Here is a 22,580-nt window from a genome sequence, read left to right as displayed (position 1 = left end):
CTGGGCAAAAAGGGAGCTGCTTGTACATGTGCATTAAAAATTTGGGCAGTGCTGCAAGCCAGTGCTTTATCAGGTAAACAACACCAGGCACACTTTGGCAATAGGCTGGCTCCCAGCAAAAATTATTTGTTTTGAAAGCCATATCCCATGAAATTTCCATCTCCATCTGAGAATGAAATCACAAAAAACTACTTTGAAGAGTCACTACAATATCAGTACATTATGGATAAAACTGCAATTCAGTCATTTAATACAACTGGACATTTTGGTGGTCAGAAATTTGCTAATCAAATGCCTGAAAGAGATTTAAGGCAGGCAGGCTATATCACCAGTTCATATTTTCATCACTTTTACAGAATGACTGAGCAGTTTCATTGTGGGAAAACAGAATTCTCCTGGTTCTCTAATGTATTGCTAAGAGAAAAATTAAATATTCTCCAAATGTGTCCATCCTAATGAAATTAAACATATCTTCCCTGCACCTAAATAGCAAACACCATTCAGTTTCTGGATAAACAAAATGTAAAGGATAGATGGAGAAAAAAATCTGAAGCCAACATAAACTCATGAAATTATATCATACTGAGTTTCTATAGATGATGTTTTAAAGGTCCAAAAGCAAAAGTGACACCACTTAGCAGTTGGTCCTACCTAGAATTGAAAGGCACAATTCAGTTAACACCTACAGGAAGCACGCAGGACTATGTTTGGATTTTATAATAAAACTAACAATTTCCTGCAGATGAGTAGAGAGAGTGAACACAATCGATTTCCACACAGCTGGAAATTCAGATATGACTGCCTCCATCTCAATAACCACTCTTGGAAAAAATTTAGCATTCAGTTCTAATGATGATTATTGGAGGATTTTAAGGGACATGATTTAGTCTCGTTTAAGTCTCACTGAATAGATAATAAATAGACATAAATAAGAAAAAAGACAACACAGTAAGTGTTTAAGAAGCTAAATGGACTAAAGAAAGTAAGATGTTTATGAACTTCTCTTGCAGGGAGTTGATAAATTGATCATCTAAACAATTTTGCAGAGTCATTATTTAAAAAAAGAAAAGAACTATGGAACTGTCCAACAAGCCCACAAGAACATATATCTGAATTTTTCCCTGCCCATGCTATAGAGCCCAGAGCTTTTTTTTGAAACACTTGGAAGAAAACTAAAACAAGAATGATGATTTCATTAGTGTAAACAGATTCCTTCCTCTCTTTCATGATTTGATAAAAACCTGAATCACATCTTTTTGTTCTCATGACTTCATTTACAGCTTAAAAAAATATAAAGCATGGATGGTTTTTATGTTTTACTGTATAAACTTATAACACAGTGATTCAACAACCAGATCCTAGTGAGAAGAAATCTGAACTGAATCAAGAGGAAAGAGATGCAAAAATGATTACACAGAACTTCTGAGTAACACAGTAAAGATCTTGACCACTTCTGACTGTGTTTCTTTGGAAGCTTTTTTTAATATGGACGAGCAGGAAAAACAAAGACGAAAGAGAAGGTCAGGCAGCCATAACAGGAAATTATGAAAGCACAAGCAGGAGTTCTCACTCAGAGAATGTAACAGAAACAAATCACAATGGGCAAGGACATGCAGGGTCAGAAAGACAGACCAGTGAAGATGGGCCACAACATCCCAACATTTTGGAGACTCATGAATATAGAAAGGATGTCTGTACCTAAGTCTTGTTTTCTATTTTAAAAGCTATATAATTCTAGTAGCAATGCAGCATCCCAGGAGTTTTGTCTGGTTCTGTTCTTTGATTAATTCAGCTGCCCGTCTCTTTATACCACGGCAAGTTTTCTGCCTTTTTTTTTTGCCTTCTACGCAGAACAAAAATAGAACCTCCCACCACATTCTGATTCATTCATTCAGTTTGATATACAGTGTCATCAAATTTGCCTACATTTCAAGAGCAGCAGCTGTCTCTTACTTGTAAAAAGAGAACAAATACCAAAAAAAAACCCACCCAAACTCTTTGTCATCTATCAACTGAACATAACAAAAGCAGCAAGTATCCAGCCAATAAAATGATGAAAATAAAAATATTTACCTGGTTTGTTTACCAACTTTCATTAACAGTTGCTAATACCTCCCCTTACTGAAGATGTCATACATTTATTTTTTACCCGTCCAGAATTCACAAAAAAAGAGCTTTAAAAAATTAAATCTTCCCCTATTAGTCATCTTAGTATACAACAAACTTTATTCCAGAGGCAAAGACTAAGATACAGTACAAAAATTAACACACAAAATAATGCTACTAATAGAAGTACCTACTAGCATCAGAAGGACAAGTCAGTAGAATTAAACTGTGTTTTTTTCTTAAAAAAACCCCACAAAAACACAAAAAAACCCCCAAAACTTTAAAAAAACCAACAAACCACACCAGAAGAATGCTGCAGGGACACCACAGAATTGAGATAGAAGCATCTTCTCAAACAGAATCTTATTGCACACAAAATCAGAAAAAGGACATTCACTTACAAGAAGTAATAAGCCTTGTAAAAAATGCGATAAAAATTTTTCATGTTTTACCTTTTAGTATATATATTCTTTCATGCTAATAATCAGACTTAGGAAGACTCCTGATTAAACTCATATTCCTTAGAAAGCTGTGGACAAAGTCACTTTACATCAATGTATTTTTAGCCACCTTTCTTTGCAAGGATTCATTTCAATTTTCCTTATTAAGCAGACCACCTACAGTCCCTCTGTTACACCTAACATTTTTGCTGATGCAAAAGAGCAAGGACATAGCGTGTTCAGAAATAGAGATCACCTGCTGAAATCAAATATACTTGCAGAACCACTAATATAAAATTTCCAATACTGCATCATTTTCCTGGTCTCTGCTGTTATTGCTGAGCAGGGCTTCTTAAAACACATAGCCACACATTTGAATTCAACAGTATTTGTTTACATGCATCTCTCTCCAAAAAAATCCCCTTGGGAAAACTGATACAGCATGAAGAGGTGAAACTCATGCTTGAATCATTAACTCTGCTTCTTAATAAAAAGCAATAGCATGACATAGTAAATACAGAGACTACCAACTTTTTTTTTTCTTTTCTCTACAAAAAAGGCAGACTGATTTGAAATCTATTCTGAGCAAGTTATCCACATAGTGCAAACACTGACGGTGCAAATTTTTCAACTGCAACTGTGAAAAATTTAAATTAGTCCCCAAGTACTGTTTGCAGGGCATTTCAATCAAGAAAAGTACCCAGATATTATTAAATAAAATCTTCTGACTTTCCCTGCTCTTTAAAGATGCACAGACAATTTCAGAACCAGTAGGCAAAGGTGGAAATGAAATCTCCAAAGCCTACTGGTACAGCCTGTGTAAGTTAAATGAAGTTTACTGTTAAGTTAACTTTTCATAGCTGACTGACACCATTGTTTTCCCTGTGTGTACAGCCAGTATTTCCACAACAGCTTCAGGTGTGATGTCTGTGAAGGCAACTGGCCACAAGACAAAACACTGGTGACTGTCTAATTATTTTAGCAGAAAATCTGCCTGCTTATTCTTATTGTTCCAGTGGCAGACACACACAATGGCTGACTCCCAGCAAAACTAACAAGGCTGCCTGGCAATTACCCAGCCCAATTATCCCACTGATTATAAACTGGGGGACCAGCCAGCTCTCATTCTGCCAGCACATGTATGTAACGTGCACAGGGTAAACTGGTGCTGCTGCTTTCACTGGTTACCTGTGGCAAAGGTGACAGCGGAGCACTTGTCAGACACCCCAGTAACACACAGGGGTGGAAGAAAAGCTTACCAGAAGCAGCTCTACCACCCTGCCAAGGCTCTGTGCCTTCACTTTTTCTTTTAAGACTTCACAGCTCCATCCACAGAGCAGACACTTCCCCTGTGAACACCCTGCCCCACGTTTTTTACCTGGATACAGCTAACACAGACACACAAAGTTGAACAGAACGCACTATTTTTTTAATTACAGGAGGTAAAAATTTAAAAAAATAAAAAAAAATTTAACAGCTTTAAAAAAAGGTTAGTGGCAAAAATTAGCCTGACTGGTTCAAAGCCCCAGGTTCCTCCTTTAGGAAAAGGCATATAAAAATAGTTTAGCTTTGATCTGTAATTAGGACACTCCATGTTACACTATCCTATTATATTAAAGGCTTCTTCAAGCTGCACTATCTTTTGAAGCTTTTTTCAAAAATGAGTAAGGAAAAATGCTATGGTAAAGGTGATACAGAAAGCAAAAAATAAACCACTGAGGAAAAAAATATTTTGAAGCTTTTAACATATATCAATGATGCAGCTTCAGCAAAGTGCCAAACTATATTATAAAACACAACCATATGCACAATAAAAATACTTTGTGTGAGGTGGTTTGGTGTGGGGGTGGTGGTACTGGGGTTTTTTTTCTTTAAATTAAATCTAGCAGTCATGCAAAGAAAAAAAGCATGAGACGCTGATGAAAGCCAAAAGAACCAGATTCCATGTTTTAAAATCTACAATTATAGATCAAGATGAATCAGTATCATAAAAAGAAACTAATTACACAAACATGCACAAAAGACTACTTTAAAAATACTTTTCCCAAAACCAGTATGTCAATTATTTGGACATAAATATATGCCTAAGAAAAATCTCAGAACTAGAGCCACTGTAATTTCTCCTCCTTTAGAGTGTTTGCATGCAATTTTCAGTTCTGTTTTATTTATATTAGAAGACCCTTTACTCATTCATTCATGACACTTAGCTAATGAGCAGTTTGAGAATGTCTCTAGGCTTTGTTTATTGTGCACTATTCATAACCTATTATTAAACATAAGTTACAGCAAGGGGTACAGTCTCCTAGTACGCATTGTTGGAATATTAAATTAATAAAATATCTTCACAAATGGCCTTAGAAATGATGAGGTAGTAACATCCTCATTTTACAGATTAGAATGTGGGCCAAGAATAGAGATCAAAAGTGTTAATTCTGGCACAATTTAAGCACATCCTTCTCAAAATACATAGCTTTATGAAACAGTTCATCTTCAAAGCACAGTTTCCACTCAGAATGAAGTTATGAATGCCCAACACTTCTACAAATCGAGACCCAGAGTTTTGCCTTGAATGTCAGAAATACAGAATAAGCAATTAGAATTCTCCCCAGAAAGCAGTGGCTGAAGTGGTTTATTCAGTATCCCTTACGAAAAGAACAAGTATGGTCTTTAGAAAAACCCTGTACTAATAACAAAATTGTACTGATCGCAAAACCTTTTTTTTTTCCCCAACAAAGAAGGCAGCACAGCTGCACCCTCAGAAGAGTCACATCCCATCCTGTTCCCAGCCAGTCTGACTTAGTTCATCCAGGCTCTCTCCCTGCTGACAGCCAGTTTGTTTGTCTCAAGGATCCTTGCCCCACCTGTCCCATTCTCTGACACCTCAGCTCTTCTCCAACCTCCTTGTCCCCATGTCCAGGACTGGAAATCCCATTTCACAATTTCCCAGCACACTACTCTTATTCTCTTACACTCCTCAGTCTCTACTCCCAGTGGTATAAATTCCCTGCTTGCCTTCTCTCCAACACTGCCAGCCAGCACAGGTGTGCATGTCTTCCTTCTTCCCAGTCAAATCCTCTCTCTGTGCTTAAGGATCACTTAAGGATCAGCTACTTGTTCCAGCCTTGTCTTCTCTCAGATTACCCCCTTTCCCAGGTTGTTAGAAAGAATAAACACCCTTGAGACACAGGAAAGCTTTAGCTCACCCAAAGCACCTGGAAAAGCTATTTCTGGCAATGCCATTTCAGTCACCCGTCCTACTCCAGGTCAAAGTACTGACAGTCACCCAGGTCATGTCAGCACCAAGAGAGGCAGGAGGTTCACACTGCTCTACACATACAGAAATTCTCAACTTTTGGAATTATGCTCCAGCAATTTCTGTTAAGCACATATGTTAGAAGAATTAAAATTTAGGTAAATTTTCAAATCCATTAAAGAAAAATCTGAGTTTTAATCTGTTTCAAGGCACAAAGGGGCTTAGATTATTTCAAAATTCAATTGGTTGCATGGTATTATAATGAAATGTCGCATGCAGCATGTTAGCAGGAATTTACTATGTTTTGACAAACTGAAAACATTCTCACACAACTAAATATTTAGCAATCCTAGCAGCCAACAGTTAGTCCTGCTGGACACGTGTATGTGTGACAGAAAACAACTTCTGCAACACTGCCATTCAAAATACACAGGAAACATCACTTTTCCCACCAGCTTTCCAAACAGGAATACCAACTATCTCCTACAACTACTAACATTTTTAGTTCAGTGTTTTGGATAATAAAGAGATAGAGAACCAAAAAATAGCCCTCAGCTAATAGCTGAGGGTTTCCCAAAATGCTGGGAAGGGCATGCAAAATTTAACACATGGCCACCTGCTGAATTCAACACTGCAGCTCTTCCTTACACAGATGTTTCCCTAACTTCATACTCCCAAAAATCTTTCAAATATCACAACAACAAAAAAAAATTACTCCTACTGCAATTTAACAGTCCAGCTATAGCTACCACGTACTATCAATACTTATCTGAAAATCCTAGTTTCTGCAAAAGCATCTCTATATTTCTAGCACATGCCCAGGACAGCAATCCACCAGAAAACAGCTGGAAAAAAAAAGCAAGTAACACTTCTCCATTCCCAGTAACACAACCAGCTTCACTGCAGTGAGAATGGGTAATTATGGGCTCTGAGGCACTCAGGGCAGCTGCTGTGCAGACAGAAAAAAAGAATGAGCTGCTGCTGCAGTACCTGCCCCCTCAAGACACTGCCATGCTACAAGAACAGAGGGGTGAGATGCACCACTAAGCTCCCAAAAGCATTTCTGACCTTCACCTGTTCACCACTGCAGCTCAGAATGAAGAGACAACCGCTCCCTTCAGCACTGTGCAGGCACTGAACACTTCAGGGGAGGCAGACTGTAATAGCTGTCCCTTCCAGATGACTGCCATTACAACACATCCAGAGATGCCCAAGGGCTGCCACCTCTCACCGTAACATGCTCAGGCTGCAGTTGCACGGATGCTGCCGTGGAGCTGTGGGTGCCTCACGCCAGCAGGAGCAGCAGCCTGCTGGCATAGCTGCCAGTGAATGAAGCTAAAATTGCTTCCAAGCTCATGAAAGGGCAGGCTACCCCTCAGACAGGTAAGCTAGCCAACCTCATAGTGCTGCAAAGAAGTCTCAAACTCCAGAGCTATGGCATGGGAAGGAAGGTTTACATTCCAGACTATGTGGAGAGGACAAATTGCCTGATACAGTTTCATACAGTGAAGCCCAAAATATCCAGCACTAGACAAACACTGAAATTATAATTGATGAGACTTCATACAAGTCTGAACAGAGCTCCTTCAAGGAACAATTTAGATCTGCATCAGTTGCTTGGAAAAAAGTTACTATTCCTGCATTTGGACTATCCTATAAAAAACAAGCTCAAGGATAAAGAATTCACTGGTCCTAGCTACAGAAACTTGACATATCAATAGGAATTTTATACTGATGAAAGGTTTTTAAATATTTGTTATTTTACCTAGGTAATTATAGTATGTTTATCTTCATTTGAAGTTGAAAAAACACACACAAAAAGTGCTGTCTGAGGAGTGGCTGAAGTGCCTAGTTGACATTTTGTAGAATTCAAGTTATTTTCCATCTATCTCAAGACAGCTGCATACATATTTTCAACTTTTCAGATGAATGCTTTCATGCTTGTTTCCAAAACAGGATTAACTTCCTTAAGATCTGTATGACACATTCAGTTTAAAGATTACTTTTTTTTTTGGTGCACTAAGATTATTTGCCAGAAGAACCTAAAAACTAGAAGTAACTGCAGAAATTAAATAAACAGACTTTGAAGTTTATTGCTGAGTTAAAAAAAACCCCACTATTTTAGTGCCTTGATAACATCCCTACTTGCAAGCCTAGTAATTTTATATTTAACCTTAAATAATACGCTAATTATTCTGTAAGATAACTCAAATTCTCTTGTTCCATCACCTTCAGGACAGACTTTACTAACTAGCTCTTTTTACTGAATTATTACACTGTATTTTCTTAATTCAATGAGTAGAGCCATCTTTATTTGTGGAAATATCTTTGTCCAATATATCAACTTGAAAACAAGAAAACAAACAAACTAAAAAACCCACAGAAAATGTTTGTGGCAAAGGAGAACCACGACTAATGATAAAACGGACCAAGCCTCAAACTTTCCTTACAACATATTCTTGTATTGCAGAAGGAGGTGGTATTATGAGGTAACACTAGTTCTCATGAACTACCCTGAACCTTGGCAGCCACATACTATCACATGTTCTGCAGTGGAGACCACAGAGAGACAACAGACCGTGAGGAACTGGGACTTAGCACAATAGTTAATAATGATTTATATGCAATTCTTAGAGGTAATAGTATCTAGCAACCCAATTCACTGGCAGAAAAATCAAGAGTTTTTCTTTCTTTCACCATGCCCACGGAAGGGTTACACACTGCTGAGGTACTGCAATGCAAAATCAACTGAGTCAAACACAAACATTTTCACCTCACTGATGTTTCCCTCTCAGTTTTACTGATATGCCTCATTCAAGTATTCTAACAGGCCACTAAAAGCTGTACAGTAAGAAATCCTCGATTTTGAACCCTCTTGCTTTTGAGAATGGAGTCGATATTGAAACATCTCCCTGTGACAGAGATAATTACAAAAAAAATTAAGGTAAAGTGGATTAAATCTTTGTATGTACATACATAAACACAGCAGCAGAGAGAACACATGAAATACCTCTGCTTTCACTATGTGATATGTAAATGCCAATGTACAGCTGCTTTTTTTTGGACATGCAGCAGATTCTATGAATTCTCTTAGAATACATCTGAATGCACCAAGTGATTTTCCTCAGTTGTCTATACAACGGGGACAAAGAGAGTATTATTCGCAGGTGACAAGAGGGACAATATAAAAGCTGGGCAGTAAGGATGTCGTTCATTAAGAGAAGAACTAAGGAATTCATTAAGGTGCACTGTGAGGCACAGCAGCCTTGTAAGTATTTTCTGATGTGCCAATACCGTCATAACAAATACCTAAGTAAACTAGTTAAGTAGTTTCCCCTCAAGTTATCATTGGTTTTAGTGTCATTCAAGCTGTGGTCATTCACAGTTTCAGAAACATCCCAAATCCCCTTTACAAATCACACAAGCCTGGTACCCAAACACTGTTCTGAGGGTGTTTCAACACTCTCCAATAACTTAAGACTAACATTCTAGCAAGAACACTGGAAACCAAAGGAGTTTATTTGTCTTGATAACACAACATAGTTATTTACCTTAATAGTGTGACAGGCAGCTACTCCTCTAGGAAGATTCTATGCTATTACATATCATGTATTTTTCAGGCAATTTTTAAACTACATTTTTAAGACTGGTGAGCCCCACATTTAAACTCATATTGTCAAAGTAATCTACCAAATCATTTCCTCCACCAGCAGCATGAAGACACAGTACATTGTGACACCTCATACATATTTAATAATAGCCTGATAGGCTGTCATTAACATCAAACAGCAATCTAAGTTTGCTACATTAAACATGATCCCTGTGTTAAGAGGACAATCACAAAGTGCCTCCAAGATCGAGCCTGTAAGAAATACCCACCGACTTGAACAAGGTGTAATGAGGCCAACTGCACTGAAAATGCTACACATTGGATTTAAAATTAAATAATAAAAAAAAAAAACAAGGGGGAAAAAAAAAGCTTCAGTGGGTCATAAGACCAGACATGCCATAAGGCAATCTGTCACAGAGTACTCATATTAGTAACTGTTGTGTCAAAACTGAACATTCAAAAGAAAAGACAAACCTTCCTTTATGTTTTATGAAATGTAAGCCCACAGAATCAATAATTCATGAGATTAAGAAAAATACCACATTTGGCTATAAATATTAACAGACGCTGTCAACCTGCTTAGAACCAAATTTTGATTGTCCTACCTTACAATTATCAATTTAGAAAGGAATATTCCTCAAAGGCTCAAAAAAAAAAAATCAGCATGAAAGTCATTAATGAAGAAATTAACATTCTCTATTCATGCAGGTCCTAAGCAAAACAGTCTAACTGTGTTCTGTGCCCAGTGCTGCTGAGTGAACACTAATTGACTGGCATTGTTTGTGCCCACAGCGGTGGTGTGCTGTGTTGACAGCAATAATGCTGGTGTGCACACAAGGAAAAATGCTAAAAGGACATTCCAGACCCAACATAAGTGGAAAAAGGGAAGGGAACAAAAGGAAGTAGTTGTCAAATGACAGAGAAACATTAAAAAAGGCATTTAAAACTTCATATAAGTTTTAGAATACAAAATCTTACACAATAGGTCTTTGATAAATTTTTTTGATTAGCTAAATAGGTGTTTAAATATTAACAAAAAATTCAATTAACCCGTAATGCACAATCACACATCAGTAAAATCACTTCATGTAATCTCAAAGAAATATGAAATACATTATTAGCAGTTCAAGATATAGAAGATGTTTCTGCTCTAGAGGAGTTCTCTCTTTTACTGCTATTATTGAGAATGGAATATTGGAAGACAAAACACAATTGTGCCAAAAAATCCACAATGTCATTAAAATTAATTGTTCTAAATGATGGTCACAGTGCTTTTCATTACAGGCTTTTTTTTTTTCCTCCCCAGTGCTAATATAACTTCAGTCTACTTATGGCCCCAAATGGCACATTCTGAGCAAAGTGTTAAAAATACCTACAGAAGCATCAATATTGGTATACATTAAAAAAAAAACCAAAAACAAACAAACAAAAAAACCCCGAAAAACGGACTAAACACCTTCCTTTCCAGATCCTGACATTTTCACTGCATTTCACCCAGTGATGATCACACAGAATGAAAAGCCAAAGTTGAACATTACATTATATTTTTAAAAAAAGTTAATCCCTACCTTTATCATTCTAGAGAGATCTCCAGCATCTGCTAATTCCAACACTATGTTCAGTTCATTGTCTTCAATGAATGAGGCATAATATTTGATTACATTTGGATGATTCAGTTGCTAAGAAAGCAAAATAGTAATACACAATTTAGTGTAGAGCATGCCACATGTTTTAAGACCAACATAGACCATAATTTACTTAGGCAAACAAAAAATCCCCTAAAATCTATTTCTCTATGATATAAATTACAAAAATTATATGCTGATGAGAAGCATTTAAAAATTCTTTGCCAGAACAGGATGTCATTTTAGGATCTACATGGTGATTAACACTGCAATTTTAGAGGAATTTTACTTCAATGTATATATCCAATAGTATGCTAAACCTATCTGGAACAGCAAAGTCAATTTTTGAAGTAAATAGCAAAATCAATTTTTGAAGTCAGGATTTTACTGTACAAAGGACACAGTCATTCACAATATTGCAATTCTGGCAGATATTTTTACTTGAAGTGTTACTCATTATTCCATCAGATTTACTTCTCAATATTAACTTTTAAAGTACTAAAGATCACAAAGTTCTTAAAAGTGAGGCTTTTAAAACCTCTACACAAAAAACAGTGGACATTCCAATTATGTCTATGAACAACGTAACATTTTTTTGATGATGGCTGCACATTTTCTAAACAAATCTTTTACCTTAAGAAGATCTATTTCTTTGATGCAGTCAGCACGGGCTTTGGCATCCATTAAATCAAATATCTATGCACAAAAGATAGAACATTTTTATTAAGTGATAAAAATATAGTAAATTAATTAAGTAATTATTATCATTTCACAGCATCTATAAAGCAACTTGAATTATGCATTTCATGAAAAGATGTAAAGTTACAGTAAGAAATATTTCTAATGTTCTGATGTACTGATTTAGTGCTGTGGCCATTGTTTTAGTCCCCTTATAGGAAGCAAGTCCATTTTAAGTACAAGCTTTCCAACCATTTAATTGTCACCTCTGCATATCTGTTCCAACACACAGCAATAATTTAGCACACCTCAAAAATGGTTCAAATGTCAGACTCCTATCCCATTCTGCCACACCATTTTCACAAACTAATTCTTTAGTACTTAGCATACCTTTTTTCCCCTTTGTCCTGAGGTGACTTTATGATGTTTGTATCCTCAACCACGTGGTTTATGTTACATATTAAGTTCTGCACCTTTAAGACTGGCTCTGAGAGCGAAGGTGGGGGAAGAAGAAGCGCGCAGTTTGTGTTGAAGGAAAACATCACTCCCACACATCCTGCTCCTGGACTGTGGTGTCTGCAGCACGGACAGACAGTGGGACAAAGCTTCTCTTTTACTGTTAGTTTTAGCTAGCTGAGGCAGAGGAGTTCCCTGGACTTTTTTTTCGCTTGGATCAGTTCAAACCTGCTCTGGACTGAAAAACACCCAGCCAAACCCCGGGAGCTCACGCCTGTGGCCCACCGGGGCCTGGGCCTCGGCACTTTTCCAGCACCGGAGGGACTGATAACCTGAGCAGGTCGAGCTGCACCACATGAAAAGGACTTTTTCCTGAATTTGACATTTCATTGAACAGCAAGAGGTTTTACTGTTTAATATTATTCAATTTCTATTAATTAAACAGTTTTTTTCCACTTCTCTCCAAGGAAGTATCTTTTTCCAAACCAGCTGGGGGGAGGGGCCGCTGGAATTTTCTTTCCTGGAGGTTCTCTCCCAAATTTGCTCTAAACCGGGACACCCCTGGTCTTGCTACAGTCTTCCAATTCAATTCTAAATAACACATATTATTTTACTCTCAGGATCAAAAATTCATTGTCACCTCCAACTCCTCTCTCATTTCCTTCCCTTCAGCCAGCAAAGTAGTGACTTGGGTTATGCTATTTGTTTATTAGAGCCCTTTTTTGCTAAGCCCTCATTTGTCACCTTGATTTTCATAGGCTTTTACAGTTAGGCATCTCTGCTCTTCATTTTTTACTCCACCTCACATCTACTCCAAATTATTATGCAATGTTTTGCAATGCAATTTTTGCCTTCTCCAGTTCGCCACTCTTCACTAATTTCATTTTTTGTTCAAAGTACTTTTTCCTGCCATTAGAGTCTTTGTCCAAATTCTACACATCTATATTTAATGTAATGTCTATTTTCACTCCCTTTTTTACCACCTCTGGGTTTTCACTTCACTTTCTCAAATGTGCACCTCCACGCACTGAGTTTCCCATAAAAATGACCAAAATGCTTCCTCTAAGAATTCTTCCTCTCTGATTTGTAATTAATTTCTGAATTTAACAAACAAGTTTAACAAAACAAAAAAAGATCACCAACTTCTTTGTGGTCTGTGTATTATATTTGAACTATCCAGAAGAATAAGAGACACCCTCAGCTTTATTCATCACCACAACATTTATGATATTACCTTTTCCAGTTAGAACTTCTTGCGCACATCATGTTTCTAGACAGTCACCAAGAAAAGATATATTATGTCCTGTCAAAATCACAGGTATCTGGTTCCATAAGATCAAAATAACCAAAAGCTCAACAGCTGGCAACTTCTATTTAATATCTTACTACTAACCCCAGAAACAAAAATTTGGATTAAATATTTTCAGTACTGAATGTGGTCAAAGAGGTCATCTCAAACCAGCTGCCTAACTAATCACACAAATCAGACCTTCCTTTCCTCTCCTCAAAGTTAAAACAAACAAACAAAGTCTGCATATGATTTGCTAAACCTCACCTTCATTTTCTACACCACTCTGCACAGTGAGTTTGTCATTCCTTTAATGAACTGAAAGGAGAAGTTTAGAAACTTCATGTATGGAGCACAGGCCTCAGTGAGCACACATACGCTCTTGACTAACCACTACTTCTCTTGACACATCCCATCTTCTGTCCTCAGAGCTGGCATCAGAAACAAGAGCCTGTAATGGATACCTGACTCACTTTTTGAAGAAGAGGGAGAGGGCAACGGGGAGAGGGCAACGGGGAGAGGGCAACGGGGAGAGGGCAACGGGGAGAGGGCAACGGGGAGAGGGCAACGGGGAGAGGGCAACGGGGAGAGGGCAACGGGGAGAGGGCAATGGGGAGAGGGCAACGGGGAGAGGGCAACGGGGAGAGGGCAACGGGGAGAGGGCAACCGAAACCACAAAAATTCCAGATTTACAGGGAATAAAAAAAGGGGTAGAAGAGAAGAAAGAAGAAAACAAGAAGAAAACAAAACTACTGAATAAGAAATTAATTGAATAAGCCATCACACAATTATTTGTATACTAATGCCATGATGATGGAAAATAATAAATTGAGTTAAAAGCAGTTATTCAAGCAGAGGACTGTAGGGGACTTAAAAGGAGCACAGCAAGTAAGTTAAGAAAGAAATGAAAATAGAAACTGAGAAATAAAGCAATTTCAGGTGCAGTAGAAAAAAAGTACTATATGTGAAATTACAGGTACAGGTTTTATAAGATAAGTAACACTGATGAAAAACAGAAAAGAGCTTATGAATTCAAGTTGTAAACTTTGAGAAGGAGATGAAATAGTCTATTATAGACTATCTGTTATATAGCTACACTTTGAATGAAAAAGCATTGCTCTTTAATAATTCTGACAACAGATTGAAGTCCTAGGGTTTGCTACAGTCATGAGGGAGTCTAATTATTTTCCTAGGAAACATTTTAAAAAGTCCTAAATATTATAGGTAGTTCAATAACTGAGGAAATATTGAGAAGGCATGAAATCAAATATTTTTCCTTATAACCTGAGAGACTAGAAAATGGAAAAATTAAGAAGCCATCTCCCAAAAGCAACCAATGGAATCGTATCAGGAAACAAGTGAAAAAAGGGAACAGGTACAGGGGAGCATCTTGAGGCTTCAATTTTTGCCAGGTTCTAGACAACAGTGAGATAAGATCATTCCTTATAAATGATACAGAGATTCAACTCCAAACACACTGGAAAACCCAACCAAAACCAGGGGACAGAATTTCAGACTAAAAACTGTACACAAACTGTCTCTTTGTAAGATTAGGAAAATTACCAGAAACTCACTTTCAAGATTCAAACCAAATGAGCTTCATGATTTGGCAAAACAGGGCAGCTTGCACCTGTTAATGGGCGTTCCAATATGCCAAGAGGCATACTAATTCACCTATTCCAGGAACAATCACCTACACACCTAAACTAACAAGTTTTCCAAGAAAAGTTTTTTTACAAGCTATGCCTCTGCTAGGGACATAAATCTGTACCTCTCTCAGAGCAGTAACAAATCAACAAAAATAAAACCCTAGACCCAGGGTTTTGTGAAAAATCCAGAATCAAGGCTTAGGAAAGAAAGACAATTTTTGTGTGTATTCTGGATAGTATTCCCAGTACTTCTAATTTCTTATTAAACAGTATGGAATTGACTAGACCAAGCATCTGCTCTCCCCAAAGGACAGACTTAAGTTTTATAAACATGACTCCCTCTACTTGTGCTGCACTTCATAAGTATCTTTGCAAATTTGTCAGTTTCAGCTAAATTGAGTACTTTAAAAATTACCTAAATTAAATATATCAAGGCAGTAAAAGTAAGTCTTACCATACAACCGCAAATACAGACAATCTTAAGATTTACTGTTTAGCACTCTTGTGGTTCTCAGATTTTAATCCAGATCTAACCTCAAAAGCCTATAAATAGCATTTCCCAGAAACCCAGAATTTCAAGTTTCACGGACATTAACTTCCTCCAACAAAAAGATTTAAAAAAAAAAAAACATCAAAAAAGAAAAAATATCATTCAATCCATGGCCTCTGAAGAACACCAGAGGCAAAAAGCTTTCAGAGATTTTCTTGCTGAATAGATGTTTTATTTTGCTAAACTGCTGTAGTTCACACCAGAGGATGCCAGTGTTACAAAGCCATGTCAGCTCACACAAGGAGGTTACTGTAAACACAAGGAAAAAACCTCCATGCTTCCTCACCAGCAGATGACTCAACACTGAAGAACGTCTTACCCTGAAAAATGGAAGTTGCAATGAAAGACTTTAAGAACATAATTTCAAGTGCATGTCAGAACTCCACCTGGCACCTGGCAGTACTCTAAAGGTTTGTTTAGCAGGAGAGGCTGCCCTTTGCCTGCGGTTTGCTGCAGACTGGCCATTAGTGTAACACTGTGGAGAGATGTCAGTACTTCCATCACAACTGGAACAGTTTATAGCTTTGCAGGCAGATTAATTCCACCTTCAGCTCCTATGACTCAGCAGGCCCAGCTGAAAGGTCAGCCTATGCTCCAGCATGGGTGCTGCACACAGAGCTCTCTCACATGCACTCAACTTTTAGCCCTGTACAGACATCACCATCAGCAGGCCACAAGTCTCATCCACCCCAGACACACACTGCCCAAGGACTTCCAACCTTTTGTCCAGCCCTCCCTGGGATGGCACTTGTTTTCTGAGCTTGCTTTCAGCTGTAGCAGCACATGCCCTGCAGCTGAGTGAATTAACTCTAAGTCATTGCAGTAAATTACTTGTATCTAACCCGGTTTGAGATCCAGCTCGGCTCTATATCCAACTGCATGACCTGAAGGAAATTACAGCAGATACAACAGAACTCCAAAAGAAATTTTAGATTTTTGGATAGGCTTGAACAATAAGCTTCTGGATCACACAAACTGACAGCTTGAAACCACCCAGCAAAGTCTCACATTACGTAAAGACACTACCAGCATTCTCCTCAGAGCTCAGGTCAATGATGATGCTCCACACATCGATTATTGGAAACTAGCAGTAATTAGACAGCAAATGTTATCATCACTGTAATTGGCTAACAACAAAAACTGCTGTATTTAGACTAGACTGCCAGGGTATTCATCAGACTAACAACAATTTGAATTCTTGACTCCACTTATGAGGTCAGGATCATAGGGTAATTCAGTTTGGAGGTTTATCTAGTCAGCACCAATTCCACTCAGCACAAACTGCACAGTGTAATAGATTCTTATTTAAACTTTTATTTTCCCCCAATTCCTATTTTCAAGGAGTATAATAAGATCAACATTCCTAAAAATGAATTATGATAGTATTAAAAGAAACCTAATAAGCAGCAAACAATAGAGTAAATATTTTTATGATGTGACGTTTCCAAAAAGAGTGTAATCAGAAAGTCTAACTGTGGTAAGCTTTTTATCTTAGTTAGCAGTTACTGTGAAACTCCTTAGAACAATTACGCAAATACAGCTGAAGAGATTTAAAGGAGCATTTCAAAAGCCCTTAGCAGTTTTTTCCCCACTTAGCAAGCACACTAAGTGTAATAAACCTTTTTAGCTCTCAGTTTTTCATCTCATCCCACAATCAACTGTGTACAAAAGGAGAGTATAAGGACAAAGATATATTGATAGTTACCACACTTCTGTGTGCTAGGCAACTAAGGGATCTCTGATAACTTTGCACTCAATCTCTTCTCTAGTACCTTCATATGAGCATAGATTATAGTCACTTTCTTTCAGCATTCCAGAAATGCCGGTTGTAAGTACTGTCAAGAGATACTGGTATTTTTAGAATACTTTCAAAGCTGTTACAGGCTACAGAGCAGGAACTGCTCCTATGCAGATGTGTAAACTAAACAATGGAGTTGCAGTACATGAATTCAACTTCCTGAGTGAAGTTCTTGTATACATGTGCCCAGAAAGCTACAGGCATAGCAAAAAGATTTGGAAACATGGAACCACCTGATGGAGAACATCAAGCTCTAGCTTCTAAATCCAGACTGCATCTGATCAATTACCAGTTACCAACCAAATCCATCCCTGAAATGAAGTGCCAAGTTGGGAATGTACCTGATTCCACTTGCTCTAGACCATCACTTTTCCAGATTTTCCTTTTCAGCATTGAAAAGGATAAATTTAAATGATAAATCTGTCTGTTCTGTTCGTAATTCTGTATACAATAAAAATACCAAAACGCATTTCCAAACCAAATCACAAGCATGACTGCTGTAGCATAAACCTTCAGAGAAGTGAAATAAAGACCCGAATGCACATAAATATTAAGAGATACAATGCTGAACAGCAACAAGCATTAGAGTATTTTGCCACCACAGCACTGCTGTGCTGAGACAACAGTGCTTCATAAAGTGTGAAATTACAAGTGCTTTTCTAAGATTAATTAACTGTAATTCAGGCCTGAAGTAGCAATCCATTGACAATGTACAATGAATAATGAATGTACGTCCTAGATAAAAGGATTCATTGTCTGAATCTCTAACATGGGGCCTCCAACTCTGGAATGAAAGGAAAAGAAAGATGGAATAATATAAGGCAGAAATGCAATTAATCTGAAATTTTGTTGAGTAGCTAAGGTTTCCTTAAAAAATAGCTCCTAAATTGAACTCCTACAGCCTTACAGTGACTGACTTAAGATATTTACTACTCTTTTGCCATTTAAAGATGATTTGTGATCAGTAATTGCTTACTCTGCCCTTGGAAGTGACTCCTGGAGTGGTCCTTGCTCAGAACACTGCACCCCACGTGTTTTGCTGCAGGGGTTACCCAGAGCTGCAGTAGCAGAGAGGCACTGCTGCTTCCTCAGGCATCATCTGCAGCACAGTTTGGATCTGAGACTTAGCACATGTTAAGAAATTTACCTAGAAGCTTTTCAATTTATACTCCTATGGTCACAGTTTACTTGGGGCTGATATTTTCTGACATTTCTTTAATTCAAAATATAGTTTAGACATTTGTAAAAGTTCGGTAGTGAATATATGATTTTATTTCTGGTTTTATTTAGGTAATATTATAACAGCATCTCAGAAACACAGTTCCATGCTGGAAAAAGAGATACTCTAATTGCTACTTTCCTAATTACAAAAAAACAAATCAAACATGAGAGGATGAAGCACAAAGGGTAAAACAGGAAGAAAAGACCCAACATACAATTCTGTGAATTCTGCTGGTAAAATTACTATTAAAAAAAACCCTGCAAGTTAAACAGTTCTCACTGTGCTATATACCCTAATAAAAACCAAATCAAGAATAGTACTTCTTTCTGTCATCTGGACTCTGCAGCAACTACAAATTCAGGGAGAGTGGTTTCTGTCACCTTCTTGTCATCTGCTTGTCCTTTCTCCCACAGCGTCTTGCTGCTACTTGTTTCTGTTCACATTTTATTCCCCAAACATACATTTTGTACACATTAATATAACATTTAGCAATATTGCCCATATTTCAGACAAAATTTTACTAGCAAAAAATAAATATTCTTGTTGGAAAGCTTTATAAGAACTTAAATCTGCCAATCTTTGTGGAACAAATAATGGCCTAAGATCCTGGAACTCCAAGAGAAGATAACTGAAGGATTCTAAACCCCATAAGCCTTTGACAGTAGAGACACACATGGCGTACCATCACCAAACAGACATAAAGGAAACAGGTAGACACCTAACCCAGCCAGAAAAATGAAATGGGGAGGGGATGGAACAGACATAACTTGCAAGATTGGAGAGGAAGGAAGGTATCTAAGATGCGAGATGAGAATGGACAGATAATGGAAAAGTAGAAGTTGATATCTCAGTTATGTTACTTAATACATTGTAGAGCATTTAGAGACACTGTCTTAATGTGGAGACTGAAGTCCATGGACAGGTGTAAAATAGAGAGCATAAAGCCTCTCTCCTGTAACTGAGAGAAGCATTTCTCCTATTTTGTCCATGCTAAACTTCCTTTTAAAAGGCATCAGAAAAAAAAAAGGAGTATTTTAATTTGAATAAATTAAACATGACTGAAATCAAAAGGAAGAAGTACGATCATAGAGCAGGCCCATTTTTCAGCTCCTCTGAAAAGGAATTACTTTTCAACAAAAGACATCAATGAAAATAAATTTTATAGTGAAATTAAGTATTGTGACTATATTTACCAAAAATATTTCCAGGCAATCTTAGGAAAGGTCACAGAAACATGGTAACAATTAAGATGGTCTTCTGTCCAAAAGGAACAAGCTGGTAACAGTTGTGCCAAACACCCTGTGCTGCCATGAGCCTTCTAAGCTGTCATTATATGCCTAGGAATTTTTTCCCCTTCCAGGTTAAGCAAGTCTCACCTTCCATTCAGACAGGAGTCTCCTACACACATCCAGCCTCCACAAGGGAAGTGAATTTACAGAGAACACAGCCCCTGCTCCTCATGTGCACTAGGTAATAACTTTCAATGGAAAACCAACAATCTATGTTGAACACTTAAGAGACAATTGGAACCCTGTCACAATCAAGCCATTTGGGAAAGGCACAACTTTTTTAACACTATTTCCTACCAACAACCAAGTATATTCTTAGAAAATTATTAAAGGATTAAATAAAAATTAAATAAGAAAGCTTTTCTGCTGTAGAAACCATCACCTGCACATGGACAGCATGATGACATCTTCAGACATCAAAAAAAATCTTCTATTATATAGGGAAGTCTGCTGTGAGAATACAGCTATACATACTGACTTTTGAAATGCTATTAGGAGTACACATGCTAAAATGCCCCCGTATTCTTAATGCAAGCAGTGTTATAAAAATTTCATGGTTGGACTTTTATGACTTTCTTCAAGTACCCAAGCATTTCACATCCACCTTAATTGACATGCATTTCAAGTCACATTTGACCTTTTTCGTTTCTCACATGCTGAAAATGAAGGAGGAATTAGCCTAATGTTTTAAGACTGTTGATCAAAGTTCTTAGAATATATTTCAGCTTTTGAAGTAGTGTATATCTGGCAGTTTTCCCAGAAGGGGGAACCAAGTCTCCTTTTTTATGACTGCCAGGACTAGCCCTGCCTCCTGGTGCTGCAGCACACAGGAAATCCCAGAAACGGAACAGCAAGTCAAGATATGACAGAAATTTACAGTGCATGCATCTAACTCAGCAAAAACAAAACTATTAAAATGCAGAAACTCTACAAAACAATCTACAGAATATTACACATACTGTTTTGCTGTCTATAAAGGTAGTAATACCCTTTCAGATCTGATGGCAGTACTCCTTCAAGTATTCCACTAAACTTATCTCAAGATCAAAAGTGAAATGCCAATTTTAGTTTTGATTTCATAATTAAACACGTTGTCAGAGAACTTTCACAGTAAATCCAGTAGTAGAGGGTAACAGTCTTACAACTAACATCTCTGAGAAGCTCCAAACAAAAAGAGAGAATGAAAATTATCCTGGATAGAGGCATAGCTCGAGCTGTCTTTTGCCTGTGTGACAGTGAAAATGTTTCAGCTTGAAAAGCTGTTTTCATTTAAACTGCTGCTTTTGATTTAAACATTTTTAAAATTGCTAAGATAAAATATCTGAACAAATACTCATTCCATTTCTTATGTTAAAATTTTCAGGGGCTAGGCTCAATGTTTCTTGGCCACAGTAACTTAATTAGACTGCTACTCTTCCATCTTCTGTGACTACAGCTGTTTCACTACTGGCTAAACCATGTACCTTGGAAACAGTAAGGCTTCCTCAAGAAAAATTTTTGCCCAATGCAGTTCACTTAGATCCACAGTGCACTTGCATTTAATTACCATGTAGAGTCCCTCACACAGATGTATTATTCATGAAGATGATCATATCAACTGAGCTGCATCCCAAAATCTGAAGGAAACTCTTGAGCTATGCACAGTTTTGGTTTGTATTTGTCTCAGGTATTTTTCAGTCTTTTGAAACAGTAACACCTCTCCCTTTCACTATTACAATTTTGATTACATACTGACGTTATTTGATTTATGCACATTTGAAGCATGGCTACTTAACTGAAAGATTACAGATGTTTATTCAATAAAAAATGCATGGATTTGCATAATATATTTTCACATTAAATACCACTAAATATTTATATTATTTATAGATTCCAAGCTTCAGTTAGAAAATACAGCTCATTTAAATGAGTTATCTTTTTCCAGCAACTCTGGATTTTCAATTTCAAAACACTGGTTCGTGGAATACTATATATAAAGTCACACATGAACTTTCAAAGTTCTTAATTCCCTGCTATCTCTAAATATTTAAAAATTCATTAAAATCACATTGGAGTGTCACATGCCTTTCCAATTTAACTGTATCAATCCTTTTAATATTTATACAAAAATCATCCTTACCTGAACCTTCTTCAGAGCCACTGGTACCCCATCCAGCAGGCAGGTTGCTCTGTAAACTTCACTGAACTGCCCCCGGCCAATCTTCTTCTCTATTCGGAAATTGGCAAGCGTATTGTAGCCCATGTCAGGTCGTAACGCTTTCTACAATCAAAGATATTGCAAAGAAAGTTTGCATTTAAGACTACTATCAGTGAGACTAATCATGCCAGTGTAAAGGAATATGGTTTAAATTATAAAAATTGCTTCACTCCAATGCCTTAAAACCAAAACTGTTCCAGACTAATCACAAGATGTTCTAAAGAAAACATTCACTAGGTATAGTGATGGTAATTTGTGGAATGAGAATTGAAAATTATAAATTCCTGGGTGTATTTAGAATATTTAGAATATGTCTGAGACATGGAAGAAATTCTATCAGGCTTTAATTTGCCATGCTTCCTAAGTCCTAGCTTCTGCCATCCAAAAATTAAAAAAAAACCAAAAACACACTACCCAAA

At 37.2% G+C, this 22,580-nt stretch overlaps 1 protein-coding gene across 16 annotated transcripts in view; it reads right to left on the bottom strand.

Moving 5' to 3' along the window:
• The window catches only part of NEK7 (NIMA related kinase 7), a 90,968-nt gene that overhangs the window by 46,119 nt on the left and 22,269 nt on the right, over nucleotides 1-22,580 (bottom strand). For 14 of the 16 annotated variants that reach the window (XR_015273819.1, XR_015273822.1, XM_086842001.1 and 11 more), the window contains 3 exons: nucleotides 22,084-22,224; nucleotides 11,668-11,730; nucleotides 10,978-11,088 (listed from right to left, as the gene is read on the bottom strand). Coding sequence is in view for 14 of the 16 variants with exons in the window: in XM_086842001.1 (XP_086698127.1) it covers nucleotides 10,978-11,088; nucleotides 11,668-11,730; nucleotides 22,084-22,224 (315 nt within the window). In the remaining 2 variants the exon portion in view is untranslated. The remainder of the gene's footprint in view (nucleotides 1-10,977; nucleotides 11,089-11,667; nucleotides 11,731-22,083; nucleotides 22,225-22,580) is intronic. The other 2 variants (XM_086842004.1, XM_086842003.1) reach the window with 1 other exon arrangement.

Source organism: Cyanistes caeruleus, chromosome 9 (genome assembly GCF_971803275.1).
Source record: "Cyanistes caeruleus chromosome 9, bCyaCae1.hap1.1, whole genome shotgun sequence".
Lineage (NCBI taxonomy): Eukaryota > Metazoa > Chordata > Aves > Passeriformes > Paridae > Cyanistes > Cyanistes caeruleus.
The sequence above is the reverse complement of the archived record's forward strand: the minus strand, read 5'-3'. Positions and strand labels throughout refer to the sequence as shown.